Raw genomic sequence first — 23,600 nt, forward strand, 5'->3', positions numbered from 1 at the left:
TTAAAAATTGAAAAATATAGAAAAACATAAAACAACTATAAAAAACATTCTTACGATTAGAATTAGAGTTTTTAAGCAAAAACAAGCAATTCGGCCAGCGGGCATGAAGACAGACTTTTCAGTGCACTAAACTGAAAGTTTACTTTTGGTCCCACTTTCAAAAAGACACTGAAGAAGCAGAAACTGACGTTTACCAAAGCGTTTTAAATGTAAACAAATAGCGACTTCTTTAGGCTTAGCAGCATTCAAGCAACTTTTAAATTGCTTTTTTACCTTTTTTAGATATCTAGACTTTTACTTTTTTGCTTGATTAAATTAAAATTTAATTCATTTTATTTTGACGCAAAATTACTCATGTATTACAATTCCTCAAGATCATAAATTATAAAATAACTTAGATAGATCATTACAAAAATTGATACCATATTTTTCGAATTTTGTATATATGTAAATAATTGTAATGAAATTATACGTGAAATTGTAATATTTTTTGTATAATACAACATGAAATGCTTGAAAGAGACGACGAAAAGTAAGATTACAGCGACAAGTCAATTTAACATTGAGGTCTCGCTAAGTTGGTGAGAGAACGCTAAGCTGGTGAGATAACGCCAAGCTGGTTTTCGCGATTACCTTTTGTCGCCCATTTTAGAGAGAAATAACCAAAAGTCGCTAAATTTCACGACCATACTATATGGCGATATTTTGGTCTATTTCCTGCGTAACTGTAATTGCCACTGTAACTGAATAACTGTAACTGATCCCTATAACTGTGTAACCGTATCTCGCCCTAAAATTAAACTTTAACCGTATACGTCTTCCAGTAATTTCCAGAAGTGGAGGGTACTAGAGATTTCTCGGCAGAACTAGACGTTTTTACTCGGACACCGTAAAACCTAAGACCGGAGAGAGAATCTATTGAATTTCTCAGTTCAGAGTCGACTATAGAAGTATCGGGATATCTCCGTGTGGAATTCGCTGTTAGATGCGCCTTGCACTGCTTTGTGTTTAACGATCTTAGTAGTTTTAAGTGACACTACATTGTACTTTGATACTGAGAAGAGCCGTACGAGTATTTTTGTGAAAAGTTCCAGAGGTGTAAATTTTCCTATTGATAAAATAAATTTTATCAAGCTATCATTGGTTCTGAGTGCATTCAATTTATTACAAACCTTTACGCATGCAACAATATATGTGTGTATATAGATGTGTAAAAGGCATAAGTCTATAATATATGTATAAAATAGATAGTATAATAGATATGTATATATAATAGATAAATGGTGTAATAGATATGTATATATAATAAATATATAGCATAAATGATAAATAACATAATAGATATATATAAATAATATAACGGATACCATAAGGAATATAAATAAATTAGCTTTGTTTCAGAAAGTTATGCAGAGATGAAATAATCCCTGTTCCTTCCTTTATTTGAATTATTTCGCCATGAAAGCACGAAATTCAACAGCAGCAGTAACTTTTTTTAACATTTTAAGCTTAAGCATGAGTCAGCATGAAGGTGCTTTTCCCTTCCACTGTAAAACTTTTAACTGAATGGAGGGGAGAGGAATGCAAGATCGTAGCCGAAGCCCCGAAACCTATATAAGAACGATTGCGTCACATTTTTACAAAAACGTTCGTTCGCGTAAACGCGCTTTTTTGTTCCGAAATTTCCCCTCTCTTCTTCTCTCCTGTTTCAAAGTTTTTTTTTAATTCCACCGTTCCCACAGCCCTTTTTTTATCGATATATATATATTTATATAAACTAAACGTCAGCGAAAAATAAGACTTTGATCTCATTGCTTACAAAAGTTCCGGTATTAAATTTCCGCCTTTCGTACTTTTTCTTCGCTGCTGCGTTGGAGAAATTTTTTTTAAAGATTTTTGTTATTTTAACTCGCTGGGGAAGGGAGAAATTTTCCTTTTTTTTCTCTGTATGTCTTTTATTACTTTTTAAAATCGGATTTATTCTAGATTATTTTTTTGTGTTCCTAATTAAACAAAGACTATACTTTTGGTATCTGAAATTGTTTAAATTTGCTATGCTAATTTTTAAGAAAATCAGCAAGAAAAGGAAATGAAAGAATGGATGGAATAAACAAGAACATCAGCAACAAAAACTCGATCAGATGAGTACCATCAAGCGGAAAAAATAATAACCACATTTAGAATGCTTTTTATTTACATTAATTTCTTTCCTTAGTTATCGGAATTTTGTTTGAACATTTTAAAGAAGGATGGGTTTGAAATATTTATCTCCAGTGATTCTTGTAGCATTAGATAAATACTCTCACAGGGTTCATTAACCATTTAATTGAAGAATAGACAAAAATATTCTATTATAATCATACGCTTTTGTTTAGAGCCGTGTTTCCCAACGCGTTTCCAACGTTTCCCACGCCCCACAAGGGGGCAATGTGACTGTTAAGGGGGGCAATTCGAAAATGGTCTCGTCCAGAGTTTAAGGGGACAAAGGACGTTCTAAATATGTTTCATAAAGTCAAAATTGTTCGAAATTAAATTTTTTATTTCCCAAAATAAAGAAAAATGTAAGTGATGTATATGTAAAAACGTTTTTAAATTACGTTTCATTTTAAATATTTTATAAAGAATTCTCGCTGTAGACATGGACATTTAAATGATTTTAATGGCATTTAAATAACTGACACATTATGCTTTCCAGACGTTTCTCGCACATTTCAGCCAACGAATTTATTTTATTTTTTACTGTAGGAATGGCAACCGGTATATTAGTCTTTCCTTAAATGGAAGCTTTGTTTATATTAATCTTATATTTATTTCTTTCAGCCCTTAGTGAAATGAGGGGTGCAAGCAAGAAAAAAACGTTCGTCGGTATTCGGAGGCATATTTAAAATTTGGTTTCATACCCGGTCCATAAACGATCAACTTTTGTCTTTTATGCCAATAATGCCTGACCAACGAATCAATGAAACTAGATCATCTTGAGGCACATTTGAAGGCGAAACATAATGCTGATATTAATTCAGATTTGAATTATTTTTACACTTTAAGGAACATTTTTGAAAAAAAGAGTAATATTAAAGTCTCTATTTACTGCTCATAATGCAACTGTTAATCGTGCTCTTGAGACTATCAAATTTCATTACTCATCACTTAATCTGGGAAAAGCTGTACTATAGGGGAGAATTGAATCAAACCATCAATATCAGCATTTAAAACTGTTCTAGAAAAATATGACAAAGACGTTAAAGCTATGCCACTAAATAGCAATATTGTTTGCAGAAGAAAGATTAAATGAGGACATTGAAATACAACTTGTTGAAAAGCTGAAAAAAAGAACATTTTCGGTGCGAATGGATGAACTAACTTTGAGAGACAGTGAAGCCGTACTTGTAACTTATGTAAGATATATTCATAAAGGGGATTTTGCCGAAGAAATGTTCTTCTGTAAATCATTAGAAAGCACCACTACCTCCACAAATATTTATAGTAAGCTAAAAACTTACTTAGATATAAAAATATAATACATCTTGTACTGCAGATGGTGCTCCTAATATGATGGTTGAAAAATAAAATAAAGCACGGAATAAGAAAAAGGTTTGCTTAAAATTGATAAAAGATGAGAATCCAGAAATGCTTCTTGTGCATTGTGTTATTCATAGAGAAAACCTGCTAGCTAAAAACAATTCGCCTGTTCTAAATGAAGTACTAAAGCTAGGGCCAAACGTGAACGTCTTTTCAAGTTATTTTATGAAGAGCAAAATGAAGACTATATGAGACTTGTACTTCACACTGAAGTAAGAAGTCTGTTGAAAGGGAACAGCTTGGAAAGATTTATAGAACTATTAGATACTCTTAGTTATTTTATAAGCGACAAACCTGAAATGAAAAATCCGTTAACGGATGATAACAAGGCAATTGTGGATTATTTAGCCGATATCTTTGAAAAATTAAATATATTAAATAAACAACTTCAAGGAGCAAATAAAACTTATGCCGATGCAAAAGGAAGATATTTGGTTTCATTATCTTTGTTGAATTATGTCGCGCATATACTATTTACAACAAAAATTTTGAAAAGTCTCATTGGCTCCAAAAATGTGACGTGACTACCGCTATACTTGTTATTGTCGATCATCTGAAAATTTTTTCGGCTGATTTAAAAGATTTTGTAACTTAAAACAAATTGATTTCCCAACTTGGATGATGCAGCCAGTGCTAGTGGATTTGGCTGATATTTCAAATATGCAGTAAAAAGAACTAGCAGAAATGCAAAATGATGAGTCAATTAAAACTTTATTTAATATAAAAGGAGCGATGACATAGCTTTGTGAGGAAACCAGAATCAGATATCCAAATGCAACAAAATTTGTAAGAGAACTATTGTTACCGTTTCCATCTTCATATTTTGCCGAATGCGGATTTAGTGCCATAAATAATTTGTTGCTTAAAAAAAAAAGGAAAGAAAAGAAATCGGTTTGATATAATGAAACCGGGAAACCTGAGAATCAAGTTATCTAAATTGGAACCTGACATAAAATTTCTTTTCAGCAAGTATCAAGCGAAAGGAACTCGCTAAATTTAAATAATAAAAATTACTAATACTTAAAATGAAAAACTTTCACTAAAATGAGTTTTTTTTTGAATTTCAGTTCTCCATGTTTTTAAAGTTCACTTACTGTGTTTGCTCACAAAATTTCGTAGTCATTTCTTCCTAAAAGCTATCATTCAAGTTTCTTTCGTGAACATTTAAATTTTTAAATATTAAAAATTATGTATATGCTAGGGAGAGCTTAAAAATTTTGGAGAGGATTAGGTGGGGCATAGCACAAAAAAGGTTGGGAAACACTGGTTTAGAGTATTTATAGGAATGCACAATTACAAATCTAACGTTTACGCTGCATTAAGTTATATTCCATACACACATTATCTTACCCAAACTTTAGATAAAAAAGTATTTTTTTTACTTTAGGGCACTTGTAGGCAAATTTTCAATAATACGCTTTTGATAAATAATTCTATACTTAAAGGCTGATTTATCCAGCATCCCACTGTAGAATTTGAGCGATATTATTGACAGTAAAGCTTAGATTGCAAGACGATGTTAGTGCCCCTTATTGTTTTTATTCACTTAAGTATTGTTACATTGTATTGAGAAGCAAACTAGGTACCTACGAAAGGAAATGAATATCTTAGTGGAAAAAATTCCAACGGAAACAAACTGGCTCGTATCAACGTTACACAGAGAGAAACCACGGAAAAAAAACAAGAAGTTAGCACATTTGCAGATATTTAAGCCCAGGTCAAATTGCCAGTGTTCAATGGTCTTATTCACTCCGCCACTATTGGGTTTCTCTGCCTAATATTTCGAATTTCCACATAAGAATGAAAGTTGTTATTTTACAGATAGTTGTTGAACACTATCTGTATCGTCAAAGACCCGTGTCCGTCCCACAAATCACCAACTTTGTTACTGCCCACAGACCGTTTTCTGTTTATTTCTTTGGCATTTCGGAAATCGTAACATGCGTCTGCGGATCCGAAAGACTCCACATACTACTATATATGCCAATGCTCACTCATCAGTACCACTTCGCTTCAAGATGGCGACATCGCGAAGTTTTTAAAAACTACTATCTCCATTATCGAAAAGATACAAGCAGCAAAAACCCCAGCTGACAAGTTAAAACTTGGATTTCAGGCAGCCATGATGATAATAAGCTTTACAGAAGCAAAATAATTCATTTCCAGGAACCCGCACCAGATGGCGACAGGCTAAACCCACAATTAACCCTAAATCTCAATTTCAAGATCAGTTCCAGAAACCAGCAGCAGATGACACCACTTTCAACCCCCAACTTTGGGCTCACTTTCCTCGGCTGACAAGAGATGGCGCCAAACAAACTGCTACAGTTTCTACATGCACTTTCAAGAAGCTTTTCTTCACTTCCACCTCCATCAGAGGGCGACCAGTTCAGCATTTTTCTCTTTTCTCATCTAGCTTCCTCCTGACGACCTCCTGCCACAGGATCCACCTGAGTTCTCCACAAAGCCAGGTCCTTCGGGAAGTCTCTCCTGTTACTGGGATGCACTGCCCCGATGCAGTAGAAAACCCAGTATATTTCAACTTAGTATCTCAGTATCTTAATATCAGTGCCACTCATTTACGTCAGTGCTTCAGTAATGTGGACATTAACAGACGCTTTATTATGCAAAATCTTGTGACTGTGGGTACGATCTGTCAGACTATTATCACGGTTGCAGCCCTGGGACAGGACATCTGCCAGGTCATACAAGATTGTCTCATACTGAGTTACTCCTACTTTAGTCAACAAAATAGTGTATACTCTGCAGTGCAAAGCTTCAGCGCATTCCGTGCGCAATCTGGAAGCCTAGCTGAATATAGTGTGCTCATGCGAATTACAATGAATAGCGAACTTCAGCAAACTCATTGCATTTGTATTCGCCTTAACTCCCGGAGGGTACTCCTATGGAGCTCCAGGGAGTTGTTGCTTCTGATCAAAGCAGGACGTGGGATGTGTACCTGCTTACCTCGCTTAGAAGTCCCTGCCCTTCGTCATCTGTCACCTGTCTACTAAATGTGCTTTTTATATTTACTACTTATTTATTTTACCACATAGTTTTCTTACGTACTTTATATTGTACTACTTATTTATTATGCTACATATTTACTACTTATGTAATTTTATACTAATTTATTTATTGTACTGCTTTTATAATTCATGCTCTATTCTTATATTCTGGAATTGCAATATGTTTCTTGTATTTTTCTGTCTCAAACATGCAGCCATTATAGAGCCATCCAGTCCTTGTATAACCTTGCATCTTAACTAAATTCTTTAATAAACGCTGGATAGTGGAGGACAAGTGGCGTACACCTGCTTATCTCTGGTTATCTTATCTCTGGTAGGTGCGTACACCTGCTTATCTCTGATTATCTTATCTCTGGTAGGTGGCTTACACCTGCTTATCTCTGGTAAGTGCATCTGCTTACCTGCCCTTGTCCTATGTCACCTGTCTGCATCAATCACTGGAGCGAAAAGCAACTTACGCCAGATGTTCTTCCATCACTTTGAATATAAGCAGAGTATAACCAGTTTGAGGTGCCATCAGGCTGCAGAAAGTGAGCAATGTGCAACATTTCCGAAAATTCCCCTTTCTCAAAACCAGTTTAATTTACACAGTTTTAGTCCAAGACAGAACAAAATGTTTGTTGCTGGTGACGTAGTAAATCATAAGCAATGTAGACAATGACATAGAATCGTCTTCTGTCAATGCGACCGATAATGGATTTCATCGAGATACTTATTAACGTAACAAAAGTGCGTCAGAAAAATTTCTGTAAATCTTTATATTCACGAAGCATTGATAGAATTTGTCGTACAGTCTGACAGCAATTTAAAAGACTAATCAGAAGTGGAAGCAAAATACACTTTGTATTCTACATGCAGTCACAATCATATGACAATTGCGGTAAAACGATAAACAAAAATCAATGCGATGTGTTTCTAAAAATATGATACGTGACACATGATACGAATTTTGCCCTTAGTACGAAAGCTGATCCCATTTGATTTTGATTTCAGGAGGGAAGTCTGAAGAATTTTAGTGAAAGGCGATGTTGAGTATAGCACAGTTTGAATTTTAGAATTTGTTCTTATAAAAATTTGAATATTCTATTAGAAATAAAATTTTAAATATGTGTGAGTTCTCATTAAACGAAAACCTTTCTAACCTTTTCCCATTTACGAATATAACACACGTCGTCATTACCGCCCAGCACTTATTTTTTTCCACCTGACATGAGACTCCAGTTCAAGTCAGCATTCATTCTTGCGCGTTTCACGAAGCGAAAGGAAATGAAGTGAAATAAACGATTAGAGGATTGAACTATCTGCTGTAGCCCTCATTACCATGGTTACGAAGCAAGCCAAGCGAAAAAATATCCCTGAAATTACTATTCTAAATTATGAGTTTCTAATATTAAATATTAAATAAATTGTCAGGGTTGATTCCTGATGACTGTTGACCCAGAAGTGCTCTTGACTGACGATAGGGAAACAGGAATACAGCACCCTTACTCTATTTTCCCTGAGGTCTTTCAGTAAAAATAGGCTATAATTTAGCCAGACATCTTTCATTTCTTTTGCTTAAATAAAAAAAAAATTCAGTCCTTGCACATTCACTGTCTAATAAGTGATTAAATTTAGCATCGAGTTCTATACCGGTAAACATTTAATAATATATCATTTCGAAAAATATTTAAATAACCTAAAAATGTAGAGAAGAATTAAAAAATTAAGGAAATGAAACATTATATGTATATTCTAATTTAAACAAGACATCACAAGAGCTATTTTCGTTTATTAACTTCTCTAGCAAAATGGTACAATAAAGCGTTTTACGAATGATGCAGAAGCAAAGAACAAAAATGCCAGTTTTAATATACGTCCTCAATCTTTTACAGCTATTCCCTTCCTGAAACTGAATTATCCATCCAAAGTAATGTTCTTTGCAAATAAAAGCAACAACAAAGTAAAACCGAATAAAATATTTCGTTACAAGTATTCATTTGCGTGTGTCGGTAGTGAGTGTAAACATCAAAGGGATTTATTTTACTTACGGGCATTGTTTGGCTTCCGTGTAATGCTCCGATTGCAGCTTGTGCCTCTGAGTGAGTTCCGAATTTTACGAACGCACAACCTGTGGAAGACAAAAAGGAATTCCATTAGGAATCATGAAATGACAACCTTATTATTTCAAGCATGCATTTCGTAACAGAAAAATTTCATGTTTACATAGTTATTAAAGATTGGAAAAGTACTCGCATTTTTTCAAAAGAAACTTACGCACTAAATAAACAATATTATACAAACTATTTGCTGAAAGAATGCTTAAAATATGCTTTTTGAGCAAGAAATTACGTTAAAAATAATACAAATATTCACATGAAAATAGGAAAGTCATAAGTGAACTGAGGTGTATTCCAGCAATTTGTTTAGCACGCAAAGACTGATAAGTCTGGATTTATTGTTAAGCATACATACATGAGTTTCATTAACATTTATCATTCATATCATGAATGATAAATGTTAATATGATAAATATATGTATGATAAAAATAAGTATAATTTAATGTTCTGTGCAAGGAAATCATGTGGTGCACACATCAGATTTTTTAACATGTGATAAAGCGTAAAATTTGCTCAAAAGAGTTGTTCTTTATAAATATTTTCACGTCTGATACCAACTTTACTGTTAGATTGCTTATTGGTAAAAGTTGTGGCGCCATCTGTCGAATGTTAGCAGATGTAATTTACATAAAGACGAAGGCCCAATTGGAATTTAATAATGTAATGCGGGAAAGCGTCCTACAGATAAATTTAATAACGTATGCTGTGGTAATCACCGCAACAGAATTTTCCATATGTAAAGTGAAATTACTTTAAAATGTTAATGAAATGCAATAAAAAAAAAAAAAAAAAACACGAAAGCTTTCAGATTTTATATTACGCCCAAAGGGGCGGTTTTTTTTTTTTTTTTTTTTTTTTTTTCCCATTTACACAAACATACAGGTTTCGAGAGCATTTGGTCAAAAACTATTTAAAAACAGTATGCTTTCAGAATTTCAGATAGACTCGCGCGATGCAGATAAAAATGGTTTATTCCTTACACTGTTGCCACTGCTTGCTTTGAAATCGTTGAGTTTGTTAATCAAAAATTCCTTAAAGTTTTACAAAATATGAAATACATACTAAAAATTCAAAATTCGTGCTTCGAGGTGCCCATGCTCGGGTGGAGGACTACGTTGTTCAAAATTTGTTGGATCTTCTAGGTACCGTTGTTTTTTCATAATGAGAGAAACATACATACATTCATGCAAATTCTTCATTATTTAATTTCTTTATAACACATGGGAATAATATTTGGTGGCAACAATTTGAAAAGTGATTCAACGCTTTTAGTCATTAACCAAAATGCCATTTAGAGACCAATAGCCCTTCTGAGCTGACGCCGCTTTGGACCAAAACATTTAAACTAAAAGTAGTTAAAGAAATTTTCAAGAATTTATATTTCAAAATTTCCGTCTTAGTTTACAGACTTCTAAATATTGATTCCTTGTGATACCGAGTTCTCTACAGGCAGCTGAGATTCTTATATTTCAAAGGGAAAAATTATTACCTGAGCCAAATTCGTAGTTTGTGTGGAATTGCGGTTTATCATATTAAATCGTGGTGAAACTACAAATTTCGAAATAATTCTTTCCCGATAAAATCGTTATAGATGAGAAAAGTCCGGTAATTTTGCAAGTTTTTGGAAAATAGAAGTATGAAACAATTGTTTAATACTAAAAATGAACATTTTCGAGAGCTTCCATTACTACAAAAATGGGCCACTGCAATACAATAATGCCATATTTATAATTTATACTGTATGCGGCAAAATATTTTTAACATTCTTTTACTTTTACACATGAAGGTTTTCATTTGAGAATATTACTATGTAATAGTTAGCTGAAATTTTGGAAAATGGTATGATATATTGCATGAAGTACTAAATTTGTGATAAATTTTAGCTCCTCAAAAATTATTTTGATATAAAATGAAATTTATTATTTATTATATCGTAAATTAAGTGTTACTTTTCTGTCATTTGTAAAGTTTTAATAAGTGTTTAATAGTCACTAAAATGATGACGTTTTAAGATTAAATATCTGTAGAAATAAACTTCAAGAGCTCAATATATCAGAACTAATATCTGGCTTATGTTTTGTTGGATGTTTCTGTATTAAAATTAAGGTTTCTTATTTTCGGCAGGAAATACTATTCTAACCCATTATAGTAATGCAATTAGATCTGCCTTAAATTCTTAACTTAATTTATACACAAAAAAACATGTTCCCGAAATATTATCCAGATACATAGTTTTATTGAACTGATGAAATGTCAAAATTAGCAACAATAACTATTTACCAATTTAATGGTTTCATAAGAACAATTCCACTGTTCTTCACATTTTGAATATTCTTATAAACATTCAAAATATAAGGAACAGTAAAATTTTTAGTTTTAAATAGAACTTCAGTTATACAGGCGTTCTATGTATACATGTGAGATAAAAAATATATATTTGAAATTAACTTTAATTTGCAATAATACCTTAATTCTTTTTTTTAATTTGATTATTTATCTTTTCTGTCCTAAAAGTAAACCCCTCTTTTCAGTCGTTTCAAAATTAAACGCTAGCATATGATTCTTAATGCTGATGACAAGGAATCATAAATAAAGCTTCAGCCAATAATAATTTTAAAAGTTAAAATACTAGCCAATCAAAATAAAAGCTTAACTACTAGCCAAGATTTCATCCTGAACATGCCATATTCTCTTGTTATTTAGATTGATGCCACTGTCTGCTTTTTTTTTTTTTTTTTTTTTTTGCTTCAAAAATGTAAAATTTTCTTCAAGAATATGCGCTCTTTCTGCGGTTATGTGCGGCTGGATATATCAAGAATAAAAAAAAAATTAACCGGCTTTGATGACTGATCTATCTTTATCAAGCTTTATGTAAAGAGCACTTAAATCATTTCATCAAATCTTGTCTATTCTTAATAAATGTAAAATTTATTTTTTGAAAACTTGTATTTTTCCGTTAGCAAATTATTTAGCACTGACAATGAGGTATATAAAAAATATAGATATTTACGCATTAGCGCAAACACACCTGTAAAAGTCGCTAGATTTTGAGAATGCGCCAAAAATCTGGCAAGCACAAATGTTAATACTTGAGTTTTAATATGCGACGTCACCACTTCTCGTGTGCAAAAATTTTTGCTGCGTTCGATGTTCCGCGGTTTTTATACACAAATAATGATATTTTTGGGTTTAATGTTAATTTAAAAATATTCATTTTGAGACTTATTCCAAAAGAAGAAATGGCAATAAATTTTCTGAAATAATACAGTATTTTCTTACAAATTAATAAAAGGAATAACTGCTTTCACGAAATTTCTTCCAGAGCAGAAAAAACAAAAACGTTTTTATTGATTTTTCGGTGTAAATACACAACTAAAACGTAAAACATATACGCATGTAAAAAATAATATTTTGCGCATATTAAGTCATAATCCTTTTCATCTGCAAAAAATGAGCTTGCGCTGAGGTGATAATCCAAACTTAATTCTGGAAGTGAAAAATCAAATGCAAGTGTCTGTTAATGGCAGCGTAACTCTTTTCGAATTAAGATGATTGAAAACGATTACATATAACGATTAAAATTGAAAACGCTAAATATTTAACACATTTCGAACGAAAATGAAGACTTTTGTAAAACTTTAGGATCTTAAATTTGCTTTTCCCTAGCCCTAAAGCATACGTCCATAATTCAATACTTATTAGTACTCGTATTTTGGATTGCTCTTTAAAATGAATATAGTTTGGTATCAAGTATTCTTAAATAGGGATTATCAAATTATGGTAATGATGCATTTTATTTTCAGCCAGATTATCATGATCTGTAGATGACATTTCTGTCTCTGCATAACAGTTTTGTGATACTTATTTAATTTCCTTTCTTTCCCATAATCTATATCTTGAAATTAGATGAATGCAAGAAAGGGACGAAAGATCAGCGCCTAAAGGAACTGAGCTATTATTTTAATCCCTTTTGAGAAGTGAAATATTACTCTACAGCTCAGTTTCTTCAGCTCTAAAGATTTCATGTACGTTTTTGACTTTTCAGCCGCCGTCAAATAACAGGGATTATATATCAAGAGCTAATTCTATTAACCTATTTTAGAAAAATGATAATTTCATTCAGATTTTTAACTAATTAACCAAAACTTACTATATATCCCTTTTGAGATTTTAAAGCTTACGAAAAATAACAAAAGAGATAGATTTCAACACGGCCAGTTGAGAAACAAGATTATTTTTTTTCGAACACGTTCAGTGACGTTACTAACATAAATGGAAGAAACTAACACCTAAACTGGGTAGGGAATAATTGTTTTTTGAGCTAACAATAAGTCAATGACGTCACAAAAGAAGAAATCTTGCAGCATAATAAATTTAGACATCAGAAACAGTAAATTATGTCCAACTACCCTTTTTTTGTAAACTAAGGTTTATTTGAAGAGTATTTTTGGCTACAAAAGAATAAGGATAGCATAAAATAGCATTAATCTATCTTTCTTCGTAACACATTTCATTAAGACTGAGAATAGCAGGTACTGAATGCTAAGACTTTTAGGTCTGTATATATAAAATAAAATTTTTTTTATCAGTTTAATATTTATTAGTTAACGTTTTCCTATACCCATACCACTCACTGTACACCTTGCACAAAAAGAAAAAATTCAATTCAACAGCAATATTACAAAATATTTAAAAAGAGCATATCTTTAGAATTTCTTATACACATTCTCGCGCGTAGGAGATGTATTTCTTTTCCTGTACAGAGTTGCTATTGCTCGCTTTAAAATCGTTGAGTCTGTTAACAAAAAATATGTTAAAGTTTTACAAAATACGAAGTAGATAATGAAATAAATTCCAAATTCCCCATTTGGGCTTCTAGATGTCCATATTCTAGTGGAGGGCTATGTTATTCAAAATTTGATGTCTCTAGGTACCGTTATTTTTGCACAATGCGAGAAAAAATATACATGCATTCATGCAAATTCTGCATTATTTAATTCCTTTAAACATAATGCATGACTATAATATTTGTTGCGAACAATTCGAAAAGCAAAACGCCGCTTTATGGTGAACGTGCAAATTGCTAAAACAATAGCCCTTCTGGTCAATTTGGCCCTTTGGGCTAAAAATGGGACATTTCTATATTTCCTGCTCTGCTGAGCCGATTAACGAAAGTTAAAATTTTTTTCATGGCTTAAAAGCGTGACTATAAATTTATATACAGCATTTTTCTAACATACATATATTTACACAAAATCGAGCTTTGTCTGAAACGATATATCTATACTTTTCCATATTTTGATTCTAAGACTCAAATTACGGCAAAGCGCAATGTTTTGTAAAAATCGCATGAGCTGTTTTAAAAAATTAGCTCTCAAAATTTCAGCACCTCAGCATTAATTGAATTTTGAATATTTATGATAAATCCAACAAAATTAGCGGATATTTTCTGATTAATTTCTAAAACTTGTATTTTTAGTATTTTTATATTTTTTTGAAAAACATTTCAATTGTAACCTATAATATTTTTATCATCGCCTTCAAGCAGATGCATTTCTAGGCATACATGCAAAAAGGTTAGAGTTTTTTATTCAAAATTATCAAAGATATACGCGAGTTTATATATTGGTGCTGTTTTAGATTTGGAATATTTATTGTAAAGAATAATAATGCTGAATATGGTATACGCACTTTGTTAAAATTGTTTGAAAGAATGAACGGTGCACCTTTTATTCCACTCGTGCACAGGGAAACGGAAAGGAAAATTGGTTACCATAAATTAACAATTTCGCCAAGTGACGCAAACTTTAAAATAAATAAATAAATAAATAAATAAATAAACCGGAAAGAAACATTTTAAAAAATTTTCGTTAAGTTTATCATCAAACATTACGAAATTTAATATTTAGGCGTAATTTTAGTCGTAGAATCGAAATAAGGAAAAAAAAATCATTATATCATTTCAGGAAAAGTCCGATTTTTGTGAATTATTGAATTATTATTTTGAATTATTAAGAAGCGTATTTATAAAATCGTTACACAGAAGTTCCGTACAAGCTGAAAATTATTTCATGGATTTCCCTTTCATTAGATTATTAGTAAAAAAAGTCTAGGATTAAGCGATATCAGCAAGATCCATATAAGATTTAAGTGCCTTTATTTATAATTACTTTTACTCTGAGAATGGAAACCATAATAGCGTTTATTTTTCTTTATCTCTCTTTACATATGATATCCTTTTAACAAGTATGTACAGAATATTGTATAAATGGTTATTTATATATGGTTATATGAGTTAGCAAATTATTAAACATTGTTAGTACATTTTACACATGCCAAAAATAAGAATGCACATTGTATACATACACATTTTTATTTTGTATGTATTAATAAGTGATAACTTTAATGCAATTTACGTTCATACCTTTTTTAAATTTCACATATTTCATCTTATGATAGGCACCTTGGATTATTTTTATGGCTCAATTAAAAGCAATTACTACATTGTTGAAACTCATTGAAGGTGTTCCCACTTTCAGAATCAGCACTAAAATCCTTTTCATTTCATAAAAAGTTGTTCTGACTCCATACAAACATTTATCGAAATTTTTGCTGGGAATTTAAAGAAGTAAAATCTTATGACTAACGAGAAGCAGAAGAAAACAAACAAACATGAAGGACTAAAAAATAGAAACACAAAGGAATATAACAAGAACTTCCTTTTGCAAAACTATTCACCGAAGAAAGCGAAGAAACAGAAACAAAGAGAAAAAAAAAAGTTGCTTAAATTTCAACCGTTCGGTATCGAGACGACATCTCAACTTCTTTTCTTTCTTTCCTCACACAAACACAAACTTTTATTACGGCAGTGAAAATGAGAGAAACCGTTGCCTTGCGGATGGCTTTGAGAAAAATAAACGAAACAGGAAAAGAAAAAGCATAAAGACCTCGGAAAAGTTCTCCCTCATTTCAAACTTGACATGTCAGTCCCTACACCATTGAAGAATCCCAGGGGTAAACCTTCCAGCACATGCAACAACCTTCCTTCAACTGTAGAAAAGCGTGACAGACCTCCCACAACTCCAACGCTTTGAGGTGTTCTTTACGCGGATCGCAATGAAAAAAAATACGTAAAAAAACGTTTCAAACTCTCTCTTTCGTAGAAGAAAGTAAACAACTTTGGTAACAAACACGCTTCTAGTGGAAATGAGGAATATATATATATATATATAAAGACAGGAATATATACGATGTTGAATAAGCAGAAAAGATCCAAGTTGAGCATGGAGTGGGAGTTGTATTTGAACGGATTCAAATGCATTCTCTTTTTCATTTGAGGAACGAATTTTTTATTCCGAAAAGAATAGTTTCGTAGTCTAATTCCAAACAGCACAATTATTCAAAAAGTTGTGCTTTGTTGTATTTTAAGGTTAATCCTAAAAAAAAAAAAAAAAAAAAAAAAAAATACTCAAACTTTTCGAATACTCAAAATCCAGTCATAGTGGATATTCTGAAATTACATATAAACTTAACGAGTCGTGGATATGATATCCTGTACTGCTGGGTTCCCGGCCATGTGGGAATAAAAGGGAATGAGCTGGCAGATATCACAGCGAAATGTGCTGTTGATCTGTCCAGTCGCCTCATCCCTTTTGGAGACATCTGTTGTGTAGTCAAAGAGAAGATCCGAAAAAAATGGCAGCAACTTTGGGATGTTCAGCTTCAAAACAAGTTAAGACATGTAAAGCCTAGAATTGAGAATTGGGAATTAACTAGAAATCGTAAGGAGGAAGTCCTTTTGACTCGCCTCAGAATTGGTCACACTAGAGTGACACATAACTACCTTTTAAAAGCTGAGAAGGAACCTGTTTGTTCATATTGTAATGTTTGTCTATCTGTTCGTCATATTTTAATTGAGTGTCCCTGTTTTAACAGTCTTCGTCAGAAATATTTTAATAGCTGTGACTTACCTCTCGACCGTTTAATCGGAAGAGAGGTCAATTGTAATTTATTTTATTATTTAAAAGAGACTGGCTTTTATTACCAAATGTAATTTGTTTTGAAAACTGTGTCTTGAATTTTAATGTGTGCTTTTAACTTTTGTTTATATGACTTCATCCTCTGGATCTGGTACATTTGTCTACTTGTTTTTATTTATTGAATTTTAATGTCATCAATTGTAATCATCCCATCTTGTGTTTGGCGCGTTATAATCATCTTTGGTTTTGCGCCATAATCACTCACTCACTCACTCACTCACCCCCCCCAAAAAAAATCAATAATAATACTAGTAAAGATCATAAGACCTTGTGAATAATTAATAGGAAGTATTTTTCAATTTTCTAGGCTATGCATATTTATTCTTAAAATAGTTAGAACTGTGCAGAAAATTATAACCACAGAAGCTTTCAATAAAATATCCAATATAATGTTCTTTTGAAAACCAACTTCGACATATGCATCTTATAGTATTTATCATAATATTAAGTTAAAATGTTGAAACAGAAAGTAATACTTACATTTTAAATTTTAAAATCTTTTTCATTTTTAAATATTCATGATTTAGTTTCGAATGGAAAATACTTCTTTTCATACCCGAGTAGCTAGTAATCTCATATATTTTAATATTTTATAAAAATGTTGTTTTTTAAACTCAAATCTCTGAATGAAACATATTTATAGAGAGAGACTTTAAAAACTAGAAGAATTCATATGGCTACAGTTAAGTTAACAGCAAAGTAATCTATAAGAACTTTGCATTCTCACCTTATGAATATCTTAGGTTCCCACATAAACACTGCTAATTCCGACTTCGATCCCACTCGTGCTGGAGGAAAAATAGGCATATGTATGGGCCATATACATGTTGTTTTGTATGCGTAAACCAAGTGTTGTCACTGATTGGTTTACTACGCATGCAAATATTGTCCCTCAAGATTGACACTCCTTGCTTCATTACAACAAAGATAGAAAAAAAACTGGAATAGTTATTAAAATGTTTTACAGCAGCATTTTCATTTGATGTAAAACTTACCATGCATTTTACATTTCATATAAAGCACAATTTTCATTCTTTTTAAATCTGCTGCAGAAGTACTGTAGAGACATTAGGATTTTTGGAAGCAAAAGAGATGAAAAATTAGCAACCGCCTTCGCCGGTAATCGAACCACGGACCCCTGAAATACCGGCTCAGTGCGCTGACCACTACACCACGAAGGTACGCTAGGAGGGAGAAATACTTTATAGTATTTTAAGAGCAGCACAGGAGAGATATTTCTTATTGATTGATATGTTTGTATTTAACTAATGCTGCATAAATAGGCCTATTTGATTACATAGTCCTATATTAACGTCCAGTGCTAAATAATTAATTTTATGATTAGTAATTAATTAGTAAGAGTACGCTATACTCTTAGCTTGCAGTATCAAAATATAACCATTTTATAAATATGTCATCTTTCGTTTCCAAATCTCTCCCAGAGTATGGCTTGTCAAGAATTCAGGCCCAAATCCATGCTATTGAGGGGTGGTGCAGTCGCTAGAAAACGTCCATTCAGCCAGAGAAGTCCAAGATTCTACTCTCTCGAAATCGCAGACAGAGGAAACGGGCTAGAACTGAGGTTAAATTTTTTGGCAAAATCATCCCTACAGTTGATAAAGCTAATTACCTGGGAGTTACCCTTAACAAGAACTACAATTGGAAGGATCATATGCTTAGAGTAAGCGGAAAAGCACACGGGATCTTTTTCAGGCTTTTTCCTCTCCTAAAGAATGAAAACCTCCCCCTCAGACTGAAAAAGGATTTATGAAACTGTAATCTGACCCATTTTCACGTATGCTTCCCCAGCCTGGGCAAACTACAAAGCAAACAAAATTAGCAAACTCCAAGTGCTTCAAAATAAGGTGCTAAGAATCATCACAAAAGCTCCTTACTATGTTCGGAATAAGACCCTCCACTCCGACTTGAAAATAGATACTATTCAGGACTACCTCAGCAGAATAAACAACAACTTTTTTAATAATATTATCAATGTGAATCCCGCAAATTTCATGGACATTCTTATCTACGAAATCCTGGCTGAAGACAAAAACCTCCGCCCATTCGCCGCCCATCTCTTGAGTTCAGAATTCTAAGTTCCAGTTTTCTGGTTTTCAAGCAGCATCAGTCGGGGTCAGTTTCTGGGAGGGTGACCTCCCACGTGACTGGCTCCGACGAATGAACAGTTAGTATTTGGGCTATCCTACACAGGTCATCCGAAGTTTCTATCTCCGGCCCCTGCTTGGCGGATTCCATCCAAGATGTAGTAGTACAGGAGCAAAGTGCTTCTTTTTCTCTTTCTCTCTCTCCAGCACACTTCTACTACCACGAGAGAAAACTTCTTTCAGGTCTCTACTTTGTCAGGCCCCACATGGGATCACATCAGGAACTGACAAGAGCAGGATTTTAATTTTCTGCTGAAAGCCAGTATAACCGCAAAGTTCCAAATTTGTTCTGTTCTTCAACATGAACAATAAAAGAATCAACTAAATCTCAATCTTCTTTGCCCTACCAAAAATTGTACAGTCAAATTGTTGCCTTGGTTGTTATAGTGGTTAGAACTGCAGGCTGCCATATCGCTGCGCTCGATTCAGAGTAGGCTTGGTTGTTTGTAAGTGCACAGTGTCTGTGCTGCATGAAGCACTTAAATTCTGGGATTCGAAAGTTCTTCCGAGAACTTGGTAACAGGGGATGAGGTGTAACAGACCTTCGAATCCGTCAACCAGGGTGTTTTCCAAGAAAACTACGACGGGGTTTCCCCGCTTTCGCGAGTGTCACGATCACGCTCTGTAGTGCACATTAGGCAACTTTCTTAGTGATGAGATGGCTAAATGATCGATAGGTTAAGCCTTTCTCGACGAGTGCATAGCTAATAGCAGAATCTCCGTCCGTGGAAAAGAAATAACAGTTAAATCAAAAGCGCTTTTTCAATGACTATATAAACTCATTAATTTGCGTAATTAGAAACTGAATGCAACATATATTGCTTTAAAAATTATGTTTAAATTATGGGCAAATATAAAATACTTTTAAAATGCGATTTCAAATTTCGCATTATTAAATTTAATTAAAAAATAAACTTCTCTTTCGGTATGCGTGTTTACTGCTCTAAAACTATTTATTTGGAAAGCAGTTTCTAAAACATTTGTTACGATATGCGCTTCTAAATGATGTACTTGAAACAAATGCCAAAAAAGTAAGCTATGGAAGCGAATTCTAAAATACAGAAATGAACTAAACATCAGTATTCTTATCTTCTTGGAAAAGAAATGTCGAAAAGGGATTTGGTAGGTTATACATCTATCACATAAAAATAGGAAAATAAAAAGATTTGCTGGTCTAAGATACAAGAAGCAGAATAAGAAATTATACTGAGGTATGCTAAATAAAAGCTTCCAGAGAATTTTATTACTTATAGTTTACAATTCAAGATTCATGGAAGTATTGATATCTGTGTTGAATAGTTTTCGCATTAATTTTGAAAAATTCTGCATTCGTTAGACCCCAAAACGAATAAACATATTTAAAATACAATATGAGTAGTTTCCAAAGTTCATGCAAGCATGTCTTAAGAAAATATAATACTTAAATATTAACGAATATATAATATATTATAACGAACTATATTTCAGATAGAAATAACTTATTTGAATCCAAACAAAAAAAAAAAAAAAAAAAAAAAAAAAAACGAATAAACGGGAAGAATATTTGCATGAAGCAAACATGATTCGGTAGAAATGGAAAATGTAAGGATCTGAATGATTAAAGTAACTAAGCATTCATAGCATTTGCTTGGTTTTTTTAATGTTTAATGCAAATACAAAAAGTTTCTTTGTAAAGTTATTCCTTAAAGTAAGCTGCTTCTGAGAGCTTTGCTACGGTAAATAACCTAATCTGATGCATTAGTATCATAACTGATAAAGAGAGCTGTTATTTAAATTTAGTTTTAGTTAGTGTTGGTTAGTAAAGTTAGTTAATATTGGTTAGTAAAGTTAAAGTTTTTAAAAAGTGGATTGCAAAAAATTGCAGTTTACAAACTACACGTTTTTATGCGCGTAATGATTACAGATAGTTATAGTGTATTAAATTATGACATTTACAACACTTTAAAATTATTTTTCACACCTTTATTGTTTAAACTGTGTTTTCTGTTGTCTTCTCCCATATGCGATTTAAAATGTTAATTTTCCTATATACTCAACAACTACACTCATGTCCAAAATTATGTTTACATGCATAAATTCACGGATTTCTCAGAGACTAATAATTTAATGAATTTTCGTGGAATCATACATAACATGATGACACATAAATGCAAAAGAAACAATTGAAGATCACCTCATATGATATAAAATTGTAGCATGAAACAATAAAAATGGTAATAAAGTGTGACAAAGAGAGTTAAGAAAAAAAAAAAAAAAGGAATGATTCAGAAAAAGAATTAAGTCTTACGAATTTAATATAGAATATGATCTTCCCTGACTTGTACACACATATCACAACGTGTTTTAAGGCTGGAAATAACGTTGTTAACCACAGTTTGGGGAATTAATCTTCACTCTTCCAGCAATGCCGTCTTCAGAGCATTTACATCTCTAGGAGGAGGATGTATACGTGCAACTGCTCTTCCAAGGTAGTCCCATAAGTTCTCTATCGGGTTAAAGTCAGGAGAGTTTGGTGGCCAAGGTATTCGCTTAATGTCTTCACTTTCAAGGAATTCATCAACGAGGTTTGCTCGATGTGGACGGGCATTATCATCCATAAATAAAAAGTCAGGTCCATATGCACCCCTGAAAAGTCTTACATAAGGATCTAAGACCTCATTCCGATATATCTGGCCTGTCACAGATCCGCTGCTGAACAGGTGTAGGGGCGTACGTCCATCGATCATTATTCCACCCCATAACATCACACCTCCACTACCGAAACGGTCACGTTCCACAATGTTCGAGGGATCATTTCGTGTTCCTGACTCCCTCCAGATGTAAACACGTTTAGAATCACCATTTAAACTAAATCGCGACTCATCAGTAAAGAGAACATGGGACCATTGATATTCAGTCCAGTTTTGATGTTCTTTACACCAATTAAAGCGATCCCTCTTTTTCTGTGAAGACAGTAAAACACATACCCTTGGCTTTCTGGCATAAAAGCCTTAATGAAACATTAAGCCTTCTGTATATTGTTTGCCGTGATGCAACAGTTCCAGTGGCGGCTGCAAGCTCTGAACTTAACTGGCGAACAGTAGCCTTTCTGTTACGACGGGCAGTTAATGCCAGATACCGATCTTCAGAAGCAGTTGTCATTCGTTTCCGACCTTGTCCAGGCCTCCTTACAACACTTCCATCATTTTGAAACTGTTTCCATAGCTTAGAGACTGTCTGTCTTGAAATATTCAGACATGTGTTTCCATGATTGACTGCCCTGCTTCTAAACGGCCGATAATTCGCCACTTTACAGATTCTTCCAAATGATACTTCGAAGCCATAACAAACCGCTTTGAGTCCCTACACACTGAAATCAAACGCTATGTTGCAGAAATTCACTCAAATATTCAGTTTGCGCAAAGCGCTTGATTCACCCTTGGATGACGTAACGCCTAGATTTGCATATCACAAACCGTTTGATTACTTTTGATTGGATAATGCTAATTAGGCTTGGTTTTCACACATTCCCTGCAAATACGGATCACATTGATTCGATATTTCATTGAATATCGTCATTTTTGGGTATGTAAAGATAATTTTGGACATGAGTGTACTAATTTTTAATGCTCAACAACATATTAATACTCAACTACATTTAAATAATTTTACTAAATATTAACTACGTGAAAAATTTCATTTGAGAGATAAATGTTGCTTAAATTAATAACAAAAATACTGACTACAGTTTTATTACCTTTACAATTAAAATCAATACTTGTATTTATAAATATTGTTCTTACATGCATATCTAAATAAAAAATATTAAAATAATCAAACTTGTCACATAATATTTCTGGAAGAAAATTAGGTAAATAGTATAATATTTACAACTGACTAGGATATTTTATAAAAATTCTAAGCATTTGAATAACTGAAGAAAAATATTAATAAATTTTCGAATGTCAAATTTTAATGCATTGGAGCTTTCACTTAAAAGAAAAATGTCAAACTCGAGAACTTCAGTTAAATTCAAACAAACTAAACTAGTTGGATAATTTTAAGGCATTATTAACGTTTCCTTCTAATTTTTCTTTTATGTTTGCAAACGACTTGTAAGTACCTTTTATCAGTGCATTTTTGGAGAATATGCTAAATAGAAACAACTATCTAGATTAGAGCTTACTACTCAGAATGATAGGAATAAATGAATAATTTATGAACTTGTTTCTGCTAAATGTGATTCCAAGATTTACATTAAATGACAATTATTTTTATTTCACTACTTCTTAGGTTGCTTATGTTACTAATTTTGCTTAATTACATATTGATTTTTATTCTCAAGTGAATAGCAAATGTAAAATTTTTCAATGTATTTGGGTCGTTTACTTAATTCGCTTATAAAATGCTTTTAGAATTTTATTTAAAAAAATGTATGGATTTTAAGATAAGAATTAATGCTGCATTGATTTCTACGACTTTGCAGTATGATGATAATAAACTACATTTTTTATTTGAAACGTGAATATAAGCTGAGAGTTTTGGGTTAATTTTAAAAATCGGCAAAAGATCGTGATGCCATTTTTTCATGAGAACGTTGTGATATACAGATGCACAAACTCATCATTTAAGCATTTTACGTATACTCATCATTTACGTAAATGTTAAGTAAGTTCGTTTTAATCTGACTGCCTCACCTTTTATGTGGT

At 32.6% G+C, this 23,600-nt stretch overlaps 1 protein-coding gene across 5 annotated transcripts in view; it reads right to left on the reverse strand.

The window, feature by feature from the left end:
• LOC118187586 (CUGBP Elav-like family member 4) overlaps positions 1–23,600 on the reverse strand; it is a 927,242-nt gene that overhangs the window by 321,582 nt on the left and 582,060 nt on the right. For all 5 annotated transcript variants that reach the window (XM_085827228.1, XM_085827240.1, XM_085827235.1 and 2 more), the window contains one exon: positions 8,639–8,718. In XM_085827228.1, the coding sequence (XP_085683354.1) occupies positions 8,639–8,718 (80 nt within the window). The remainder of the gene's footprint in view (positions 1–8,638; positions 8,719–23,600) is intronic.

This window comes from Stegodyphus dumicola, chromosome 1, assembly GCF_044657685.1.
Source record: "Stegodyphus dumicola isolate Sdum_Otavi_A_Nest chromosome 1, ASM4465768v1".
Lineage (NCBI taxonomy): Eukaryota > Metazoa > Arthropoda > Arachnida > Araneae > Eresidae > Stegodyphus > Stegodyphus dumicola.